The following is a 24,072-nucleotide window of genomic DNA, read 5'->3' on the forward strand; positions in this document are numbered from 1 at the left end:
TTAAGGAGCCCTAAGGCTGCCACCACACGAGCGACTTAATTGCGTGATTTTTCTTGCAATACGACAGTGCTGCAAATCGCTGGTATGTAGAGCCCATGCTTTTCTTATGGTTCTTTCACACGAGCAATGTTTTGTAGCCTGTGACATTGCAAGACTACAAAATCGCAGCATGCTCTATAGAGACACAATTTGCCATTTTTTGTAACCCATGTTTCCCTCTGGATCCTTCCTTTCTGTTGCATCGCACGAAAACATGGTTTTCATGCGGTGCGATGCACCTTTTACAGTAGGATATCCTACTGTAAAGTCCTAGCTGCAGTGAAAAAAACCCAAAATAATACATCACCTAAGAGGCGCTGTCATCTCCGGCGCGGGTCTCCTCTTAACCTCTGGCACTTGTCTTTAGTCTTCTGCCAGCCCTTCCTGGATTGGAGGCTCAAAATCCTGCATCCAGGAAGGGCTGGCTGTGATTGGCTGAGCTACGGCACTCGTGAACCAGAGCCAGCGCTCAATAAACCAATCACAGCCATTCAATTAATCAATGAATAAGCACCAGAGGATTCAACGTTGAGTATGAGTCTTCTTACATTGGATTACCCCAAATGGAGGTAACATTTTTACAAAGTCAAAAAACCCCTTTAAGGGCAGTTTCCTGAATTCTCTGGGGAGCATATGGCAGTCATATTGCATTCAGCCGAGCATGCTGTATATTGATAAAAACAGTATGTGTGTAGAATCTGGCGTAAGGCTACATACAACACTGTAAAAAGAGAATATCCATGCTGTAGATTACATACGTGTAAACAGGACAGTAGGTTGGCTGATAAGCTTGTACATGTAGGTGGCCAATATTACTAATAACATTGCCCATTCATCAGTCAGTTAAATGCAGTAGACCAAAGACTAACCAGTTAACTATATCAGTCTGGCCTATACCTAGCAGGGTGCTCACCACCTAATGTCACTACATTGTGTGCCTGGAGGGTTCTATGTCGGCAGCACTATCCTTCATGTTATTTTTATTAGCTGTTATGTGTTTATTGCTAATATTGTAATCCTGATGAACCTGGTAGGGAAAATGCATTGAGACGCTTTGTGTGTGTTGTTACAGAGTCTATTAGTCTTACATGCCACTCTTTGACAGAGGGTTTTGGGGTACTCTATACTTTGCTTGGGCTTTTTGTGGTGTATAAGGTACATAGACATTTTCTTTTTATAACGTGTGGAGTTGATGGAGTTCCCACAATTGCTGCTGCTACCCCAGTTCCTCCCATTCTGTGTATGCCTTTTTAATTATATTTGCCCAGATGTAATAACTTTGCATTTTTGTTTGTTAAATGCCATTCTATTAGTCACAGCCCAATGTTCAAGCTTGTCTAGATCTTTTTGAATCCTCTCTCTAGTGTTCGCTATCCCTCCTAGCTTTGTCTATTTAGATGATTTATAATACATTTAGCAGCAAGAACCTTTGTATTCCTCTATAGGAAATAGAAGAACTCAAACATTGGACATAGCCATATTACATCCATGTGGCGGCATATTTTTGTATCTGCTCCTGTGTTTGGCTTAAAAAATGCATTGTGAAGCCAAAGGTTCAGGTCCAATGCAGTTTGGTACATTTTTTTTAATGCATGATTTAAAAGGTTTTTTTTTTTACTAAAACTATCGGTGACTTGTCCTCAGGAACTGCGATTGGCTGGAGCTCTGAAATCCCACCTACAGCGCACTGGTCCAGTTAAGTAGTGCCGCTCTCCCCTGTTCACGTCAATGGGAGAGAGCTGTACTACCATACTGGGCCACTGTGCGGGCGATGGCATTGTGAGGGTTTTGGCCATCTTGTGACCGGTGGGGTTACCAAGCGTCGGACCCCCGCCAGTCTTCTATTGCTGACTTATACTGAAGATGGGTCACCAACAGTTTTCACCCAGAAAACCCCTTTTATCCTAAACTAGAAGTATTTATGCTAAATAAAGAAATATCTTATTTTTAGGAAATCCCAATTTTGTATTCGAAAACTACGTTAACACTGCAGTGGGTAAATACATCCTCATAAGCACAAACATTTTGTGTGTGCTAATTGTGATTCTTTCAAACCTCTCAGTAAAGGAATCCGTCCAAGTTCTCCAACAAAGGCATATGCTTCCAATTGTATGCACATTCTTCTTTAATTATTTTATGAAAGCCATTGGGACAGAGGAATTTAGGACAGTTTTGTTACTTCAGCTGTCCATGCAGTTCTTTAAAAAAAAATATATATATATATACTTGTTTGTTTTTACACGCTTACTTAACCTTTTATTGCACCCTGATGTAATTGTATGTCAATGACTTTATACAGTTGAGGCACCTTGACATACTTAGCCCAACAAGATGCCCATGTGGTCACTGGTGGGAGGACAGTCATCATTAGGGCTGTGCAATTAATTGAATTAATTGTAATTTTTCTGAGGTATGATTTTAGGGTGCTATTATAACAGAAGCCGCTAGTGCTTGCATTTTCCCGACAATTGCTGGGTGGCCCCTTAAGGTGGCATGTTAATAGTGCTTATAGCCGGATGACACCCACCCTTACAGGTGCCATCTGAAAATTATTGGAAAACCACAAGCACTAGCGGCTTCTGCCACTAATAGTGTAATAGCGCCTTAACTTTTGTGAAAATTGTGAAATCAAGATGGTGCTAATAGCAGGCTGGGGTGAAGTGTAGCTTGCAGGATGCCGGGGAGCTGGGCTATGATGACTGGGGGAGGACAGTATATGAAGGTTCTGATGGGGTGGTCCGTATATACAGATTTGACAGGGTGTATGCTTAGTACATGGGGGGCTGGGATGACTGAGGCGTGGAACCCCATCATCCGTGTGTCTAGAACTCAAGTCCATACCCCATTCTTCTACATAAAAGAATCGTGAACATAGCAATTCCCTGATAAGTGCTGATTATCAGGATCCTCCCCTATCAAATCTGATATCTGTATACAGTTTTTTAAGCTATTGCTGTGCATGTGATACCCTTAGGTAAAAAAGTGTACTTTTAGCTTCTTTAGCAACAACAACAAAAAAATTGAAAATTAAGATTGAAATTGAAAATCGAAAATAAATTGAAAAACACTTGAGATTTAAATTTTCAGCCAAATCGCCCAGCCCTGGTTGTAATATACAGCTGCAAGTGTTGGGATGGGAGAAAACTGGGCTTCTGCCAGTAATCCTTCTCAGAGCCACAATCAGTTGCAGCACTGTAGAAGGAAGGAAACCCACTGCAGCCAGGATTGCTAGCCCTGATGATCATGTTGTATCAGGTCCCAGAAGACAGCATGGAAGCCTAGAGAAAGACCCTCAAGACTGTTCCTTATAAAAAGCCTGTTAGGGTATAACAGTAATATTCCCTGACCGTTATCTGTACATATTTCACTGCATAGACACAATAAACACACATAAATAGGTTTTACAGTGTTTTGTAATAAAAATATTTAATGAAAGCCCCTTTATGGGATAAAAAATGGCAAAAGAATGACCAGATGTCGAATACTCGATTTTCTTTTAAGTGGCTAAGGGAATATGACACATAAAGAGAACGAAAACATAGAAGTGACCTGTAGTCAGAAAATTTGGAGTGATACACCAGACAGCATCCCAAAAATCAGTAAGTTCTGGACATTCCCAGAAGATATGGAGAAGAGTTCCCTCCTGAGTTCCACAACACCAGCAAAGGGGGGAGGCAGAGGGGAAAATGTGGTGGAGCCTGAAACCATCACCTCATGACCTGGACTCCTGCTTCTTGGAAGATGTGTGTGTCATTGTATACATGTCGTTGTAATGATGTATACTTTGTAATATTTTTTTTACTTTGGATTTCCTATCTTAAATTCTTTCTTTTCCTAACATTTTATGTAACTTTTTTGGTTTTATATACATTTTTATTGGTTTTCTTTAAAACAAGACATAGAAAACTGTATGAACAGTAAAGTCATGAAGCAATAACACGGAACAATACTAATCCTTAAATCACTATTAATTAAATAGATAGGGCTTTCTCAGGAAGTGTGATCTATACCCGGTTTAGGGATAACATGGATGTAAGCCCAATTAACCTTAGGAGAAAGGCGCGGCTCCCGACAGAGGGAATCGAAAAAGCCTATTAGAGGTTCACCTAAGGCCAATGAGAGCTTTTTATAACATATATTGGAAAAGCCATCAGGGCCAGGGAGTCGCTAAATGGCTTGAGCCGTTTAATCACTTCCTGCCCTTCTAACTTAATATCCCTTTCTAGGAGATCATGATGTTCTAGCTTCAATTGGGGTAGAGTGTCCCCAATACATTTTTTTACATATTTTGTCAGGAAGGTGCTACCTGACATACAGTGAATGAGCCGGCGCTGATTTTTATGCCAGCTGAAACTGAATGATGAATGAGAAGCACATGGTGTATAAGCTGAACGATTATCATTACCGGTCCGTGTAAACGCAGCATAAGGCGATGTACCAATAGCCTACTCTGTCTGTCTCCCCATGAAAAGAACTGGTATCTAGACCATCTCAATTGCTTTTTCAGCTTGACTTACTTTAGGAATTAAAATGGCATGTGTAATGACCTGGTCAATTCTAGTGTACACGTTATATGTCACCGAGTAGTATATAAACTCTCTATCCGTTGGGGTGATAATTCCACCATCTATCTACGAGGTTAAAGGTGTGTAGAAGTTCAGAAAAATGGAGGCCGGAAGCAGTAGGAGGAATGAACCTAGATGCATCAATATTGGATTTATCAAGTCGGATGTCCAAAGCTAAGTTAGAGTCCCCTGCCACTATCACCAGGCCCTCAAACTGCAAAAGCCATGTGGACAATACATTTTGCAAAAAGGGAAGCTGCGTAGAGTTATGGACATAGAAATCAATAAAGGAAACTGGGGATCCATTTAATACACTGGAAGTGACTATGAATCTAACTTCTGGGTCCCAAGATCTCTAGTGAGGAAAATATGCTCACCTGGACATCCACACACTCCTTCCCCTCTCCTGATGGGGGCCAGAACATATTTTGGATAATTACAGTGAAAGAAAGCCTTACGGAGAAGCCGGAGAAATGTGTCTCCAGGAGGAAAATCACATTGGCGTGACGTTTATAATAATATTCGAAGACTTTCTGTATCTCTTAATAGAGGAGTTAAAACCCTGAACATTTTAAGAAATAAGGGACACTGATTTAATCTCCATAACAAAATGAGTAACTGGACACCCATTTCAAGCCTAGAAGTACAGTATTAAAGCAAAAGTGCCTTGGACCCCTGGGGTTCAGGGGGAAAACAGGAGGACCAGGATGAGAAACATGGCGTGGGAAATAGCAAATAATAACAAGCAGTGCAGAAAAATGAGGGCATAATACCCCTGCATAGTGTCACATAAGTGACATTAGATAGTGACGGAAGATAAAAGTAGCGACCGCCAGTCCATCGGGGTAGGGAGCAGGAGTCCCTATAGCACCCATCTCACGCAGAGCACAAATGTCCTCAATGCATTGCAATCATAAGAGTTCAACGAAACAACAAGATTGAGGTAGATATTATAAGATGTAACAGCATTGCATAAAAAACATTAAATAATGTCCAACTCGAAGGCAGAGGATCTAAAAAGTATGAGTCCAAAAACTAGTAGCAACAGGGAGACTGCCCTGGTAGGGGGGTCAAACAGACCATCAACCAGGTTAGCGGGCCTGCTTTTTTCTTGGTAATGGAGCGCCAGAGAGATGAGATCGGCCTGGTACCCCCTGGTGACCTCGGTAGGAGAAGGCTCAGCTGCTGTAGAAGGGATTCGCCCTTCGTGTGAGAACAGAAGCATTGCTGCTTGAAGTGAAGCATAAATGAAATGGGAAGGACCAGCGATGGCGTATATCTCTGTTCGCTAGGCATTGCAATAGAGGTTTTAGGGATCTTGGCCTCTGTATTGTCTTAGGGAAAATGCCCAAGAATATGTGAACCTCATGACCTGCAACAGGAATGGTTTGGAGAGCTCTAGAGGCTTGCAGAACTTTTTCTTTTACAGTGTAACAATGGTGGTTCACCACTATGTCACGAGTAGGGCCATCTCTGTGGGAAGGCGCTAAGACCTCAGTTTTCCATAAGGATGGGGTCGATATCTGGGATCAACAGCTGCAAGGTCTGACACCGTCCCAGAGGCGTCCGTTATGCTTTCAGGCAACCACCTGATCCTAACATTTTCCCTTCTAGATCTGTTTTCAAGGTCCTCTATTTTCATGTTAGCAGCTTCAGGCCGTTCCTGTAAGACAGCCACCATCTGAGTGCCCTGATGCACTTTTGATACTGTGTTATCTACTTGTGAATCTAGAGAGTCCAATTGCCTCCCAATATCAGAGGTGCTGAGGGTGTTTGTTGTAGTCAATGTGGTTTTTGAAAGTTTGCTAGCTGATAGATCTGTAACTCTGGAGAGAAGTAATGCATCTGGTGAGTAATTGGCCCAACCGGGTATATCTGGCCCATGAGTTGAAGTGAGAGTGCTGTGACTGAATTGGGCCTCTGACAGGGCAGAATGATATGGTGCCATTTCAGAGAGTCCCTTAATGGAACGTTCACCACCACTTAGAGAAACCTTAGATCTTTTGCAGCCTCCCGGGCCATCCATCTGTAGTAGACATTCAGACTGTCAAACTGCTTGTTCAAGTAGGGATATAACTGACAGCGCTGAAGATATCTTTGTGGGACGGTAAGGAGATACACAACTCGGCAGCTACATCACCGCCGTGAGGAGCTACGCACGTCCGCCCAGTTCAAGAAACCCTCCAGGCCCTCAACACTGAGGATACTTAGGAAAATTGGAGCCAGGCTACTGAGAAATTTTGTGTGCATTGTAGGTAGGACATCAAAGCCCGAAGCTGTGAGATAGCTGTCCACTAGATGGAGGCAAAGTATAGAGTCTCCCTTGGAACTCTGCATTTGTAAAGCCAATTAAAGTTTTCTGATATTGAAGTGCAGACAGCCAAGCAGTCTATAAAAAAATTTAAAAAAATTAGGGCAGGTCCCCTTTAAGATAAAAGCACAAATAAGTCCATCCCAATTCAGTTCTTCAAGATAAAAACGGAAATGCTTGTATTTGTGTATATATGTATATAATATAATGTTCCCAATGTATACTGCAATATAGTCCCCTATGAGCCTGTGGGGGTGATGGTGGTATATCCAGGTACTTGCCAGGGCCACTGAAAGGGGGAGACTGTAGCGATCACTCAAGCTCTCCTGAAGTCCCGGGGATGTCTAAGAGACAGTGGTAACTTGGTACCAAGTAATAGGTGGTCTATGCTGCCCATGGTATAATGAGGGAAGCAGAGGCGGTCATGGTCTTGTGCTCAGACTCCCAACTGCACAGGGTGAAGTCCCGCTGGGATTGAGTCAGCCTGTACCACCGATGGGCACAGCTCTTCCAAGGCCGGGGACATGAAGACTGAGCCACTAACAGTAGGCTCCAGGACAGTGTGTCACACTGGTTCCCTCCAGCAGGACACACTGGGTAAGAGGGAGATCGCCGATGTACAGCTTTGTGGTGGTGCTAGAAGGAGGCAGTCTTAGGCGGCAGGGTAATGAAGTGCTGGAAGAGGCTGCTGAAAACCTCAAACTTCAGGTTGCAGAGGGGTCTATTAGCAGCCTCCTGTCTTCTTGTGGACCTGCCTTGTTTAACTTTTTTGCATGGTTTTTCAGTAACGCTGCAGGACTTTCTCTATTCACTTGTTTGATCACTTATTTATGGCGGTTAGTGTAAAACCGAGATGCAGCCTCCAGCATGGCCCCGCAGGCATACAAACACTGCAGATCTGGGGACGGTTTTTGGATCGATAGCTCGCAATTGCATCTTGGGAATGGCAGTGAGGTGGCAAAGGGAGCCCCATTCCTCCATCTAACCACTTAGATGTTGCCATTACTATTGACCACTGCATTAGAGGGGCTAGGCGATCAGAAATGGAGTTATCTCTGACCCTGGCACCTTGTAGATAGTGTCGGTACAGTTCCTCCGTCCGTGAAGTACATAGCGGAAGCGCAGTAATTATATAGCGCATGGCACCAAGGGGTTCAGTATGTTTCATTCTAGACAGCTGCTGCACTTAGTCAGAAAATGTATTTTGATATCCATTATCCAACCTGCACCACAAATGACCTTTATTCCCCTCTGTCCGGCCTTTATATACTGTATATATAAATGAATGGACTGGTATCTTTGGAAGGCTGCAGGCATTTCTTGTTATGAAATGACAGTAACGAGACCGCATGCACAGGAAGTGAAATGTACACCCATGTGAACACAGATGTGTCAGGATGTTTAGAGCGTGACAAAAATTGGCCTACAGTCATGTTTAGCTTTGTACTTGTGCAACTCCCAGAATACCTTCTATTGTACATAATGATGGAAGTTGCTACAGCTCTGCTAGCATGATATGCAATAAAGGTTTTACCTTACAAAGTATGTAATAATTGTCTTCATCTACAGTACAAGGCAGCGTAAAATTCACCAGAAGGTAGAAGCCCCTGACTTGTCATCTTCTGTGAAGTTGATGCAAATAAGGAAGATAGAACAAGACATCTGCAGCGCCACCTATTGGATGGCAGCATTCCTACAAATCAATGTACAACTAAACCAGTCTTTAAAACAATGATTGGGAATAGGAATCATTGTTTTAAGGACTTGTTTAAAAAGTCGTACATCGATCTGAAGGAATGCTGCTATCCAATAGGTGGCGCTGCAGAGGTATTGTTCTATCTTCCTTACTTGCATATATTACCCGCAGGAGCATGGATGGGTCATCTGCTAGGTGTCTACACACACCTTCTGTGTGCCCTTCTTATGGAGAGACGATGCCCCTCCCTACCCACTCACCTACTAGGTGCCTCCACACCCCTTCTGGCTTAGTGTTTAGATGGCTACTAGTACCACCAATATAACTAATAGAGAACACCTGCCTAGTTATACAGTCATATTAGGGTGGGAGATAAATAAACAGGATGTGTTACTAGAATGGCGCTGCTGGAAAATGACCCTTTCTGACACATTTCCCAGCTGATGGCTTGAGGTCCCAGCAGGGGTATACTTTGTGATCTGCCATCTAACAAGTAGGGATTATCCAAAGTTGAGAATGCCTTTACGGCGCTGTCACACGGGATAGAATATTTTCCAGGATTTTGACAGTGGAATATTCTATGGCATCCATCCTTAAAGAGTCTAGGAGAGCTGGAACTTAATTAGAAGCCATTCTGTTTTCACCGAGCTTTCTCAGAAATAAGCATCGCTCTGTAAAAAGTCAATAGGACGTTTAACAGCTTGACAGAAGAGTATGGCCGGGCTCACACCAGCGGGGCGGATTCTGTGTGCAGATATCCGCAGTGAAAGATCTGTAAAGGATCGCAGAAATGAATTGCATATGGCCGTGTATTGTCTGCACGGAAGAAAGATCGCAAGCAGGGAATGACCTCAAAAACTTGCTCAACCCCCTGGAAACCCCCTTCTATCACTCCGGCGACATTCCCTTGTACGGTCATGTACAGAGATGTTCTGAGAGCCTTCAGGACGGGATACTGCTCTCTAGGCTCGGCTGGTTTATACTACTTGTTTTGGAAGTAGTATAAAGCACTTAAAATGCCCAGAAGAACAAGCGGAGGTTGCAGGCAGCAGTCTGGATGGGGGTGTTGCTCCCCAGACTCTGTCCTGCATTGTCTGCACACACATTCCTGCTTTCTTTATACCAGTTGTTATCTGGTCTCCCTGCAACGTGCGTACGGATCCGCGTCCATAAAAAATATTAATTGCATATGCACTACGGATCGAACACATCCATAGAGATTAATAAAGCTCATACGCTTGGAATGGTAAAACAGAGCATGCTGCGATTTTTCTTCCGCTTGCGGAATCCACTACCCACGAGTGTGAGTGAACTGGCGAAAGTCCGTGCATTTCAATGCCCCTCTGTTACTGCGGATCATCCCCTTGGACGGCGATCGCGGAATCCACAATTCAAATCCGCTTGGGTGAGACCGGGCTAAGAGTCAACCTCTAGCATGTGGTAGATGGGCTCCTATTACAGCTTTTGTATTTGGGCCCAGAATCTTGAAGTGACTCTTCTGAACTGAAGCAGATAATTCCACTATATTTTGTATGTATAGTACTAATCATGGTGAGCATTATCAGTTTTCGTTACTGCAGCAACCTGTGCTGCCTTCCCACAACAAGTGGAAGTCTAGAAGAAGTGTGAAAAGTTACTCAGGCTGTTGGCTTCAGCGGATGATAGCATCCACAGGCTATTCTCCCCACGGCGTTGACAGATTTTACAGCCCTAATCTCTTTCAGCTTCTCTTCAGAACTTCCCAGAGGTTCCCACATGGCAAGGAAGAGCCAAAATGAGTAAAGCCCATTGTATTACTGTATAAGGTTTACATTGCTTGCAGAGAGAATTGCAGTGTCTGATAATGATGCATCACACAACGGACGTCTCATTTGGTTTTTCTCTGTTTCTCTTCCAGAGGTTGGGCAGTAGCATGCAGGCAGATGAGGGCTCAGAATGGCTTCTGGAGCTCTTGAGCGAGGTGCAGCTGCAGCAGTATTTCCTCTGTATACGTGATGATCTGAACATCACGCGTCTTTCCCACTTCGATTACGTCAAGAATGAAGATCTGGAAAAAATCGGCATGGGCCGACCTGGTGAGTCAAGTTAGCTTTGGTGGTTGTCTGGAACTAGCTATAAAGAAACTTTTTTTTTCTTTAACTGCTTGAGGCTGGGCTCACACGAGCGTATCTTGCAACTATGAGATATAAATGCGCAGCACACACTCAGTGCGCAATAATATTGCATACTGGCTGTGTGCCTCCGATCGCCATGTACTATCTTGACGTATATGCTCGCGTAATACAAGTCAAGATAGAACATGTTGCGATTTGGCTCCCTATGGGAGATGGGTATAGTGTATTCCCTGCACAAAACCTGCACGCAGAATACGCTACACCAACACACTCGTGTATGCCCGGCCTAAGGCTGATAGGTTGCTGGACTAAATTGACAGATTTACTTTTGTACATTAGCCATTGATGTGCTCCATTTATTAGAACAAATCATTTATCAATATAGTTTTATCACAAATTGCAATCCAGGCCGCGACTCTCAAGACCTGGTGGCAGTATGTGGCCATAATAAAGTGACATTTGCAGTGATATCAGGTAACCAAAGGACTTTGTCACCTCACAGCATGCTAAAAGATGACACCCCATCCCTGCTCCACCTACACAGGGGGATAGGTGCACTTGGAGGGGTTGTGATCAGATGCCATTCATGGAGCTGTAGCACACTTGTGAAACTAGCCTATGACTGGATTCGGCGCTGCCACCACCTGCTGTTTTCCCATTATTAGAAGACCTGGATCTGCCAGGATGTAAAAATCCCCAATGTAATATCTAAAGGTGCCTGTACCTCATTACCATCATAATGTATACTGTTTTTCAGTCAGTCCAACCATCCTAATAACCACAAGGTGTGGAAGAGCACTTATTGAGGTACATATGGGGATGACATGGCATAGGCTCATGCACCATATTTCTTAGACCGCCTGCACTCGTGGATTTTTGCTGCTGAATCTGGAGCGGGCGTCCGCCTACAGCTTCCGCAGCAATAAGCCTCTATAGTATGCTATAGAAAAATGATTCTTCATGCACATGAGCAGAATCTAATTGTGGTTTAAAAAAATCGCAGCATGCTCCATTTACCTGCGGTTCCCGCACGGGCGGCTTCCATTGAAGTCAATGGAAGCCGTCCAACAGTGCGGGAAAAGCAGGAGTTCTTTTTTTTTTTTAAACTTGTTTTGCGCTTGTGCGATGTGAGCCGTGCAGACCATCCGTAGTACAGAGAAGCAGGAAGAAGAGAGATCCGCAGGGTCACCCACCACGGTCAGGAGCGGATTCCGTGGGGGATTTCGCAGGCGGAATCCAGACTTGCCATGTGCATTCGGCCTAAAGCATATAACAGATATTGAGGTCTAATATCACAAACCTGAGATATGTATAAAGCACTTGCTACATATTCAGTGCCTTAAAAATTGCTGACTGGACTGTGCCAGTACAAATTTGTGCAGCAGTACCTTGCGTATATCACATGAAGAATACCATGTTGACAAAATGATATAAGTAAGTGTGCCCCAAGCTTGAATGTGCTGGTTAGCAGGTCTCTCATTTTTGAAAGACAGTGTGGCGTCTTTGAAAAATGAGAGACCTGCGTTGGTCAGAGGTTTGTCGGAGATCCGGCACAAAATGCCAGGAGAAAAAGCACTGCATGCTAAAAGCCGGGCAGCTGAACGGAAAGCAAACAGGCCTTATTGTAGTTAATTGGGTCCATTAGGCACTGTTCAGTTCTATCCTAAAGGTGCATTTACATGGCAAGATGATTGCCCAAAATCTCTCAAATGGCAGTTTGAGTGACAGTTTTGAGCAATCACTTTGCATAAGCTCTTAAGTAGCTAATTGGCTATTTAAGAGCTTATTAGTGTGTAAATGAAGGCTCCCGCTGTTTGCAGAAGACAGCGGGAGCCCTGTCTTCTGCAAACAGCTGCTTTGTTCTCTGAGCTGTCAGCTGAGCTGATAGCGCCAAGAACAGCAGGAGCTACTTTGATCTCGGTCCTATCGCTGAGAGCTCCAAAGGGGATACCAGCTGAAAGAATGCTATCGGCTGGTATCCCGCTGAGAACTCAGCGTGCGGCACTGATAAGAGTCATTGCTGGCTTTTAGCTTGCTAGAAATCGGTGATGAATGAATAGTGAATGAATAGTGCATGAGCAGTGCTCGATGGCTGCCCGTTTAGACACGATTATCGCTCAAAAGTTGGCTTTTGAGCGAATTGTGAGCCATAATCATTGTGTCTAAATGGGCCTTAAGACAGAGCCATTCTGCCATGGGGGGTTCCCTTCTACTTGTCGAACATAGCAGGAACCGCAGGTGTGGATCCGGATTCTGATAATAGGTGTATAGCAGGAACTTGTTGCATATGTGTACACTTACTAACGTGCGCTAACTAGCCTAGTACTGACTGAAAGCTGTTTGCTATTATACTATTTCAGCTGTCGCAGAATAATCCTTATTATAATGTCTAATCAGCATTTTTTTGAGCAATTATTTCACTTTAATTCATAAAGTAATTAGCTACTCCTGGCATTAATTTGATTTTATATTTAGATGTGGTTTGGCATTTAGAAAAACATTCTTGTTATTAATCCAAGTGCATTATGCTATGGGAGACAGTGATTTATATTTTTGAGGAACTGTATCAAGCAAACTTGTGTGTAATGTAAAACAGTTGGATGTAAAAGAAGCCATGTGTTCAGAATTCCTTAAATGAGTCATCTCGCCTTCAAAAACGTAATTTTTCTGTTCCGCTGATCAGCTAATAGTACCAGGCTGACTTCAGAAACCCTCAGTCGGCCACGCCATCCCTCCGCTTCACTGATTGACTAATAGCACCTCTCTACATTACATTGTGCTACTACGTGTTCTGTACTGCTATTTACATATACCAGGATGAGCTGCTCCTCTGTACACAAATCCGATACACTGTGTGTACTGTGCTGGACCTGGAAGACGATTCTGTCCTCCACATAGAGGATGATTTGTATCTTACTGTAGATCTTTCTTGATTTTGGTTGACATTTTGGAGTTTTGCTATCAATTACCAGATTTCCAAAGAGGTATGGTTTAAAGAAAACCCATCACATTGGAAATGCAATTTATTCTGCAGGCATGATGCTATATAGCAGGAGGAGCCGAGCAGGCTGATATGTAGTTTTATGGGGAAAGATTCAGTATAACTTGTGTTTTATTCACTGAAACCTCTGTACATTTTGAGCTGAACAGTCCAATGGGCGGAGCTATCAGTGATTGACAGTTACACCTATATATGTAGTGATACACATCAACCACTGATAGCTCCGCCCACTGGACTGTTCAGCTTAGAATGTGCAGAGATATAAATGAATAAAACACAAGTTATACTAACTGTTTCCCCGTGAAAGTATATATTAATCTGCTCAGTTTCTCCTACAATATAACTTGCTGCCTGCAGTTTGGACAGCGTGTTCCAGCTGACAGGTTCCTTTTAAACATGCTGCATAATATTTTCACCATAAAGTGCTTGTCCCAGAACCAATTAATATTGTATGTTGAGGAAATACTAAAAATCTGATGAGAGATTTATTTCTAAAACAGAGCTGATGAAACTTGTTATTTCACTTTTTCACAGCTCAATATATATTAGTTTTTGTCGTCTTGGCCTATGCAGGTATTTCCCTAGTAAAATTGACTTGTCTATTTTTATTGGCACTTATATTAACATTAGAGATGAGCGAACGTACTCGGATAAGCACTACTCGTCCGAGTAATGTGCTTTATCCGAGTATCGCTGTGCTCGTCTTGAAAGATTCGGGAGCTGCCGCTGCTGACAGGTGAGTTGCGGCGGGGAGCAGGGGAGAGCGGGCAGGAGAGAAGGAGAGAAAGATCTCCCCTCCGTTCCTCCCGGCTCTCCCCTGCAGCTCCCCGCTCCGCGGCGCTCCCCGAATCTTTCAAGATGAGCACAGCGATACTCGGATAAAGCACATTACTCGGATGAGTAGTGCTTATCCGAGTACGTTCGCTCATCTCTAATTAACATTCATTCTTCTTTCAGATACCTAATATTGCAAATCCTAAATGAATCATTAGACATGTTTCATAGTCATGCTTTTACTTTTTTTCTCATAGGCCAGAGGCGTCTTTGGGAGGCAGTAAAGAGAAGGAAAGCAATGTGTAAGCGTAAGTCCTGGATGAGTAAGGTGAGCAAATATTGGCCTCACAGTAATTCCTTCTTGTGAAAAAAAATCTCACTATATTGTGTGATGAAGAATGGTTTATGGTTTGGAAATATCTGTCTGCACAGCCGATTTCCAAATTCATTCAATTATTTTTGGGACATATTTCTTACCGTTACCAATCAGGGGCGAAAAATCAAACGGACAGAACTGGCACAGAATTCTCACCTGTGTGAATACACACTTATTTTGTATTAGTACAATTCCTCTTTTGTCTTAAGACCTTCAGACAATGTATAGTTGGATCACATTTAAATGGTCACTCGGTGAAGTTGTCAGCCTCGGAAAGACCATCTCTTCAATAAATGGCTATGATTGGTGCATCAAGCGCTGGCTCTGATTGGCTAAGGCAGCACTCGAGAACCAACCAGAGCAATCTCTTGCTGGAGGCGGGGTTTTTAACCCTGCTACTAGCAAGAGATAGTCTGTCGGAAGCTGACAACTTCACCAAAGCCTGCAAGAAACCTGGAGAGCAGCGGCAGGGACCCGTATGGTGCCTGCTAGGTTGAGTATTCCTTTTTTTGTCCACGTAGTCTAGCTAGGGCAATCAGTGCTGTCAAAAACGCAGTACCATGTTGTGTCGCATTTTCAGCAGCGCTGAAAACTCTGCCCATACATTTCAATGGTCGACGCACAGCGTTTAAAAACACTGAACCGCCCCAAAATAGAACATACACCGCTCGAAAATCATGGCACTGAAAAGTGCCGCGATCGAGCGTCTGTCTGCGCCTGTGTGAGTGGTCCAATTGAAAACAATGGGAGCATTGTACTGCGATTACGGCGGTCCCGAAAGTGCCACGCTATTCGCGGTAAAAAGCACCTGTGTGAGGGGGGCCTTAGAAGTACACTTTCTGCCTTTAGAAAGCTTACAAAAACATGTGTTCTCTTAAAATATGATGTAATGTGAAGAATTGAATGAGTTAATATTGTTCTGTGACACTTCACTGTTCTGTCCTGTGTCTACAGTGTTAGAATTTTTGGGTCTGGGATTACTCTGAAAATAGAACCCACCCACTCAGTATCGCATGTCCCTCTATGCTCAGTGCCGGGCCATGACTGGTGACACAAACTGTACCAAGTGTCAGCAGTTGTCCCAGGATTTCCTTCCTCGAGTCAATCAAAGAGTAGTGGATGGATTGATCCAGCTGCAGACCTATCTGGCATCGGAAAATGTTAATCCCAGATGAGAGATTTGCTGCACTTTTCCAGGAAACACTATCAGAATTAAATTTCTTCAATTATTCAGTGCACATATCTCATTGGTACCCCTCAGTTATACTTGTACCACCCCATCCAGTCTTTTGACTTGTAAGGGGGCCTTCACACTTGCGATCGCGATATCGCTGCGTTTTTTTTTACATGAATGTCAATAGGACTTTCTAATGTTAAAAACGCATCGCACAAAAATCACAAAGCAAATTTGCGATTTTTGTGCGATACGTTTTTAAAATTAGCAAGTCCTATTGACATTCGTGTTAAAAAAAACGCAGCGATATCGCGATCGCAAGTGTGAAGGCCCCCTAATGTCGAGTGTTGATATGTCACGGACTGAAAATACGTACATTCCTATATGGGGCACTGTGCTTGTATATGCTTTTCAGATCAAAATCCAGTATGTGTATATAGAGAGAGCATTGTATGCATTGCTATATCAAGTATTACCTTAGGCAAAAAAGAGGTCAACATTCAAAAGCCTCAATAAAAACAAATTACATTTTATTAAATAGAATTATATTAAAATATCACATAACAGAAGAGATAACTTTCCAACCAAAAAGGAAATAATGCATCAAAGAAGGAAGGCATATAGCATGTCATGTTAGTGGAAAAACGTCTATCAAAAGATATCAAATGCTATCACAATCATGTTACCAATAGAGATGAGCGAGCACGCTCGTTTAAGGCTGATGCACGAGCGACCATCGGTCTTTTCAAGTAACTGATTACTCGTCCGAGCATCATGCGGGGAGGAGAGGCAGCGGGGGGAGAGAGAGATCTCTCTCTCGCTCCCCGCCGCCCCCCGCATAGTGCTTGGACGAGTAATCAGTTACTTGAAAAGACCGATGGTCGCTCGTGCATCAGCGTTAAACGAGCGTGCTCGCTCATCTCTAGTTACCAATGATGACTATAATACAACAAGCATATTAGATACTACATGTTCACATGTACAGGACAATGATAAGAACATGAACATAACAATAGTGCCAAACTTATGACCTCCTCCCCGACACCTTTTCGCTACAGTTTCCTCAAGGGGTACAGTTCTGAGTTGGAATGCTTCCTCTTATTATCTTAGCAACGTCAAGATATTCTGTAACAATTTATATTAAATGAGCAGACTCCTGAGATAATCATGTTCTTTTTTTTCCCCAGGTTTTCAGTGGAAAGCGTCCAGATGGAGAATTTTCTCCTTTACCCCAAAGTACTTTTCGTAAACCTCCCAGCCCACCGCCTCCTGAAGGTCAGCAGGCCTTGACCTGTCTCATCAGTGAAAAAGACATTTCCCTTTTTGAGAAACTTGGAGATGGTTCTTTTGGTGTGGTTAGAAGAGGGGAGTGGAACACCCCTACTGGGAAGCTGGTAGGTAAATTAATTTACTAATTATGAAAAAAGTGAAAGTCCATGTTTTAGGTATAAGCATCTGAGAAAATAGAACACATACAACATTTTCCACAGCTCTGCTTAAAGTGGTTGTCCGAGATCAGACAAAACGTAGAGGATCCTGCAAGATAGACATTACTGAACAGTTGGATCCCCAGCCTCTGCAGCATCGCCTCTCCACTGCTCCCTACTGATCTTTGTGTCCTCATGAAGTCAATAGTTGGCTGCATCGGTCACAAGACATCTGTAAAGAAAGACTAGCGGGGAGCAGCAGAGAGGCGATGCTGGCGCTAAAGGATTCAACTGGTAAGTAATGCTTATTTTGCAGTATACCCGGCTCTTACCCTAAATTTGTCTAATCTTGGACAACCACTTTAAAGGGATTCTGTCAGCAGTTTTGCTCATGCAGATCCATACGGGGGCAGGCAGCATTTTTACTTTATCATCTGTCATCAGCCACATCATTGAGAATTACAACTTTTAGGCCTCATGTCCACGGGGAAAATAAGATCCGCTGCAGATTCTCAATGGAGAATCTGCAGCGGGTCCCTCCTGCCCCGCGGACATGAGCGCCGAAAATAGCAATTTAAAAGCATTTACCTATCCGGCGCGGGCGGGGAAAGTCAGCTGTTCCTCACGGCCGGATCTTCATTTTCGGCCGGCGGATGAATTCCTGACGCCGGCGGCACGTCGCCGGCACGTCGTCGACGTGCCGCGCGCATGCGCCGGGCACATCCGCCGAGCCGAAGCAAGGAAGATGCGGCCGTGAGGAAGAGGAGACCTTCCCGGTCCGCTACGGATGGTAAATACTTTAAATTCCTATTTTAGGTCTCCCGCGGATCCGGACGGCTTCCATAGGCTTCAATAGAAGCCCGCGGGAGCCGTCCCCGCGGGAGACCCGCACGAAAATGGAGCATGGTCCAGATTTTTCCATGCTCCATTTTTTTTTAAATCCCTTTTATTGACGATCCGCGGGTATTTATCTACCCGCGGGTGGTCAATGCATCCCTATGGGGTGCGGATCCGCATGCGGGAGATCCGCTGCGGATCTTAAATCATATTTTGCCCGTGGACATGAGCCCTTAATCCCCGAAGAGTGCCCACCACAAGTGCTTTGCAGATGAGGCTTCTTCCTCTAGTGTTCATGCTCTCTGTCCAGTCAAATGCTCTGCAGCAATGATTGACAGCTCTATTCATCTGCTGATTGGAAGCTTAGGGGGTGTTTAAGATTTGCTACATTTAGAAAGAAAATGGACAATCCCTTTAACCCCCTACCAGTCACATTAAAATAGAGAGAACCTTCTTGAAAATATATATTTTTTTCATGTGGATTTTTTCTTTATATATCAAGTAAATATATTTGGCGTATAACTGAGTTGTCCCAAATGCATTTTAACTAAAGATGAGCGAACACCAAAATGTTCGGGTTCGCGTTATTCGAAACGAACTTCCCGCGATGTTCGGGTGTTCGTTTCGAATAACGAACCCCATTGAAGTCAATGGGCGACCGGAACATTTTTGTATTTCGCCGATGCTCGCTAAGGTTTTCATGTGTGAAAATCTTGGCAATTCAAGAAAATGATGGGAACGACACAGCAACGGATAGTGACGATGTTAGCCCATTGAATTCAGTGGAGCCGTCAATACAGCCGACTCCACTGAATGCAATGGGCTGCCGGCGATCGCGGGATGAATTGTCGGAAAGGGGTTAAATATATAAGCCCTTTCCTGCAATTCATCCAGAAATGTGTAAAAATAAAAAATATATATATACTCACCTGGTGCCCGCAGACGGAGTTCAGCGCGGCAGGCTGCAGTTCTCCTGAACTGCTCTGAACAGCTGTGAGTAGTATTCAGCAGCCGGGGATTTAAAATCCCCGCCTGCTGAATAAGATGCCTCTGATTGGTCACAGCCTGACCAATCAGAGGCCAGCCCTCACTCACACCCATTCATGAATTCATGAATGGGTGAGTGAGGGCTGCCTCTGATTGGCTCAGGGGAGCTGCCCCTGAGCCAATCAGAGGCAGCCCTCACTCACCCATTCATGAATTCATGAATGGGTGTGAGTGAGGGCTGGCCTCTGATTGGTCAGGCTGTGACCAATCAGAGGCATCTTATTCAGCAGGCGGGGATTTTAAATCCCCGGCTGCTGAATACTACTCACAGCTGTTCAGAGCAGTTCAGGAGAACTGCAGCCTGCCGCGCTGAACTCCGTCTGCGGGCACCAGGTGAGTATATATATATTTTTTATTTTTACACATTTCTGGATGAATTGCAGGAAAGGGCTTATATATTTAACCCCTTTCCGACAATTCATCCCGCGATCGCCGGCAGCCCATTGCATTCAGTGGAGTCGGCTGTATTGACGGTTCCATTGAATTCAATGGGCAAACATCGTTCTTCTCTGTCACAGCTGTTACAGCTGTGGCAGAGAAGAACGATTTGTCTTCTATATGTTCTCAATGGGGTTGGCGCTGCTGCCGCCGGCCCCATTGAGCGCATATAGAAAAGATTTCTCAGGGAAGAAATTAAAGTAACCCGAACATCCGAACATCGTGTGGTGTTCGTTACGAATAACGAACATCCCGAACACCCTAATATTCGCCCGAGCATCAAGCTCGGACGAGTACGTTCGCTCATCTCTAATTTTAACCTCTTAGTGGCACAAGTGCTTTTAGCCTTAAGGAGCATTAAATTCCCCTACCCACCCCGTGTTCCAGTGGTTATAACTTTTTGTATGTTTAATTTAGTGTAGCTGTATGAGACCCTGTATTTTATGGGACAAGTTGTATTTTTTTTTTATAGGATCCATTTTTGGGTAGATATCATGTATTGAATAACTTTTATGACTTTTTCTGGATGGGTAATAAAAAAAAAACAGCAATTTTATCATTATTTTTTGGATTTTATTTTTACGATGTACACTGCGTGGTATAAATGACATAACTTTATTCTATGGCTTGCTTTATTTATGACAATACCACATTTATGTTGTTTTTATGTTTTACTACTTTTGCTCAAAAAAATACTTTATTTTTTTTAGTAAAATCTTTTTTTTTGTTACTATTTTTCAAGACCTATAGCATTTTTACTTTCTTGCTAATATATCTGAATGATTGCTTGTTTTTTTTGGACAACTTGTAGTTTTTATTGGTACCATTTTGATTAGTTTCTATTCCTCTTTTTGGCAGGCGAGATGAACAGAAAACTGCTGTTTTGGCTTTTCCTTTTTACAGCGTTTACTTTTAATTTTATGGGTCATACAGATACTTTGTCAGTTTTTTTTAACATGACAAAAACATGGCATTTTAACAGGGGTGTGTAGACTTTTTATATCCACCGTAGATGCAAAAGTAGGTGCTTCAGTACAGAAAATGTAAACTGTAATTGTACTGGCGTGTTTTGAAGGGAATGCCCTCTCAGGAGTTTTGCCAAGTTTAATACTCTTGCCCTATCCACATGATTGGGAATAAGTGTTTATTCAATTTGGGTTTAACAGCTAGGACCCCTGCTGATCACAAGAACAGGGCCTATGCCCCACCCGGCCACCCCTGTTTGAATCACGTATGACTGCTGTCACCCCCATTCAACTCTATGGGACTGCTGGAGATGGCTGAGTACTGTACTTAGCAATCTCCATACCTCCACAGGGGCAAATAAAGCTGCAGCGATCATGCATGACCACTGCTGCATTAAAAGTTTGTGACACTTGGGCTAGAAGATGAGTGTTGAATTTGGTACAGCCACCAATCAGACATTTTTCTCCATTCATTATGTAATTAGTCCCCTCCATATACATAAGTCAGCTACTATTAGCTTGTCTAGTTACTTTTCATCTGAAAATTCCTAGAGTCCTTTCTTCAGATGGATCATGTGATTGTATTCTCTCCATCTTAGAATCTCTTCCTTGTGTCCTCTCAAGGAGTCACTTTTTCAGTCACCAGAATTCTTGTTTGATGAAATTACATGGATTTCACTTCATTGGCTCTTGCAGAGGGATGGCAGGGGGCAGAAACTCCTATCACAGTTACTGGTGATTATTAGAGGCTGCTGTCGCACAGCTCTAATGAAGGAGATCATAGTTCATCCTCCCTGACGGTAAACTTATGGTTTTTAGCTTATTTAGGTGAATATAGAGGGTAATGATAAATGCAGTGTCCTCCCAGCAGGCAGAGATGGTAATGGGTCTAGCTGGTCATGTGATGCTGTGCTGATCTATCATGGGATTGCTAGCAAAGCATAGAGGAAGAGAATGCTGGGAGAAATCTAAACATAAAGATGGTCCCTGATAAGTATCAGACAGGAGATTGCACTGCGAGAGTGTGCCAGGTGAGGGATGCAGGGATGGAAACGTGTTTTTGCTGGATTGACCCTTAAATATAATATTGTTTACGTTACACAATTCTGCACTTTCCCTTTTTCAGTTCAGTGTCGCAGTGAAGTGCTTGAAGACGGATGTACTTGCACAGCCAGATGCCTTGGATGATTTTATTAGAGAGGTCAATGCCATGCATTCTCTTGACCATGTCAATCTGATCCGGCTTTATGGAGTGGTCCTTACACATCCTATGAAAATGGTATGCTATTGCTTTACGTGTGTTTATGTTGTGACATGATTGTGTATTGCATTGTTAAACAGTAACAGTTGCCTATTTTCCCCCATAAATCAATATTATAAGCATTGACAGCAAATATTGTAATATATCTTATTACAGAAAAATGCTTCTTATTCCTCTTCTCAGACTCCTTTTTTCCTCCCGCATTGATCACTCACTGATCTCTTGTGCATGTAGCTTGTTCAAATCCTTCTGTCTCTTCATGTAATCCAGACAGACTCCATGATGTTGAGGCTGCGGTGGCCATATCATCACTCCCAGGACTCCCCGTTCTTCTTAGTGACGGAGCTTTTTTGCTTTTTTCCATTTTTGTTTTTTCCTACTCCCTTTTAAAAAATCGTAGCTCCTTAATTTATCCATCGACGTCGCTGTATGAGGGCTTGTTTTTTGCGGGATGAGTTGTATTTTTCAATGGCACTATTTATTGTACCATATAATTTACTAAAAAACTTTTAAAAAATTCTTAGCGGAGAGAAATGGAAAAAAAACGACATTCCACCATCTTTCGGTGCGTCCTGTTTCTACAGCGCACAAACTGCAACAAAAACGACCTGATATTTTTATTTTATGGGTCAGTACGATTGCTACGATACCAAACTTGTATAGTATTTTTTTTTGTTGTAGTACTTTTTTTTAAGATATTTAATTTTTTTCAATTATTTTCTGCGGTCATTTTGTGCGCGCAATAACTTTTTTATTTTTCCGTTGACGTAGTTGAGCAAGGGCTCATTTTCTGCGGGATGTCCTGAAGTTTCCGATAGTATCAATTTGGAATACATACGACTTTTTGATCACTTTTTATTGCGTTTTTTCTGGGAGACAGGGTAACTAAAAAAGTGTATTTCTGGCGTTCTTTTTTTTTTTTTTCAGACGACGTTCACCGTGCGGGAAAAATAATGCACTACTTTGATAGATCGGACTTTTACAGACGCGGCAATACCAAATACATATTTTTATTTTATGATTTAGATTTTTTAGTAATTGATATGGCAAAAGGGGGGTGATTTAAACTTTTATAATTTTATTTATTTTTTTTTTTTAAACAATTAAAAAAACTTTATTGATTATTTTTTTTACATTACTTTGAAGTCCCCCTGGGGGACTTTAACATGCGATGCTTTGATCGCTCCTGCAGTATGACATAATGCTATAGCATTACGTCATACTGCTTTTTTACAGGCAGTCTTTCAAGCCACCCTGTGTGGATGGCTTGATAGGCAGTCTGCTAAGGCAGCCCTGGGGCCATTCATTAGGCCCCCGGCTGCCATGACACCTGCACGGCTCCCCCGACCTCACGGCGGGGGGGCCGTGCAGGACCCCCGAACAGCGTTCGGGGGATTTAAATGCCGCTGTCAGAATTGACAGCCGCATTTAAAGGGTTAATAGCCGCGAACAGCCGAGCGCAGCTATTGCCCGCGGGTGTCAGCTGTAATAAACAGCTGATGCCCGCGCTGTATGGAGGGAGATAGCGCCGCTACCTCCCTCCATACACGTCCTGCAACAGCAGGACGTAGTTTTACGATAGGGCTGTCACTAAGGGGTTAATGCTGAAGATAGTTGTTAATGACATTGGCTTTATGTTTGGGGTTGTTGTCCTGCTGCAGATCACATTTGGAGCCTGACACTTATTTTGAAAGCATTCTTACTTTGCTGCGTTTTATGATGATCCTCTGGCAGATGTGTTAAGGAGACTGTCACCATAGTTTTGCAGCCCTCACTGAGCGCACCATAAGGTAGTGCCTGTCACACTGAGTACAGTGATGTTTGTTGTGCAGTTTTCTGCAGTAGTTTGGGAGAAACCTGCATTTTTTTTTGTAGTACCCATACACAGAACTACTCCTGTATATTCATGAGCTGCAGGCTGACCACACCCACCAGCCAGTGATTGGCAGCTCTCTATGCACAGTAATAAGTAAAGAGCTGCCAATCAGTGGCTAGAGGGAGGGGTGGGTGTGGCTAGTCTGCAGCTCATGAATATCCAGGACTACCT

At 43.2% G+C, this 24,072-nt stretch overlaps 1 protein-coding gene and 1 long non-coding RNA gene across 6 annotated transcripts in view; one reads left to right on the forward strand and one right to left on the reverse strand.

Annotated features, from left to right (window-relative positions):
• Positions 1-24,072, reverse strand: part of LOC136627384 (uncharacterized) — a 183,514-nt gene that overhangs the window by 119,040 nt on the left and 40,402 nt on the right. The window lies entirely within an intron of this gene.
• Positions 1-24,072, forward strand: part of TNK2 (tyrosine kinase non receptor 2) — a 186,343-nt gene that overhangs the window by 112,625 nt on the left and 49,646 nt on the right. For 4 of the 5 annotated variants that reach the window (XM_066602391.1, XM_066602383.1, XM_066602368.1 and 1 more), the window contains 4 exons: positions 10,509-10,686; positions 14,758-14,828; positions 17,238-17,444; positions 21,891-22,043. In XM_066602391.1, coding sequence (XP_066458488.1) covers positions 10,524-10,686; positions 14,758-14,828; positions 17,238-17,444; positions 21,891-22,043 — 594 coding nt within the window. In that variant the 5' untranslated portion in view covers positions 10,509-10,523. Of the gene's footprint in view, positions 1-10,508; positions 10,687-14,757; positions 14,829-17,237; positions 17,449-21,890; positions 22,044-24,072 lie in introns of those variants that run through there. The other variant, XM_066602401.1, reaches the window with a different exon arrangement.

Source organism: Eleutherodactylus coqui, chromosome 1, assembly GCF_035609145.1.
Source record: "Eleutherodactylus coqui strain aEleCoq1 chromosome 1, aEleCoq1.hap1, whole genome shotgun sequence".
NCBI classification, from domain to species: Eukaryota; Metazoa; Chordata; class Amphibia; order Anura; family Eleutherodactylidae; genus Eleutherodactylus; species Eleutherodactylus coqui.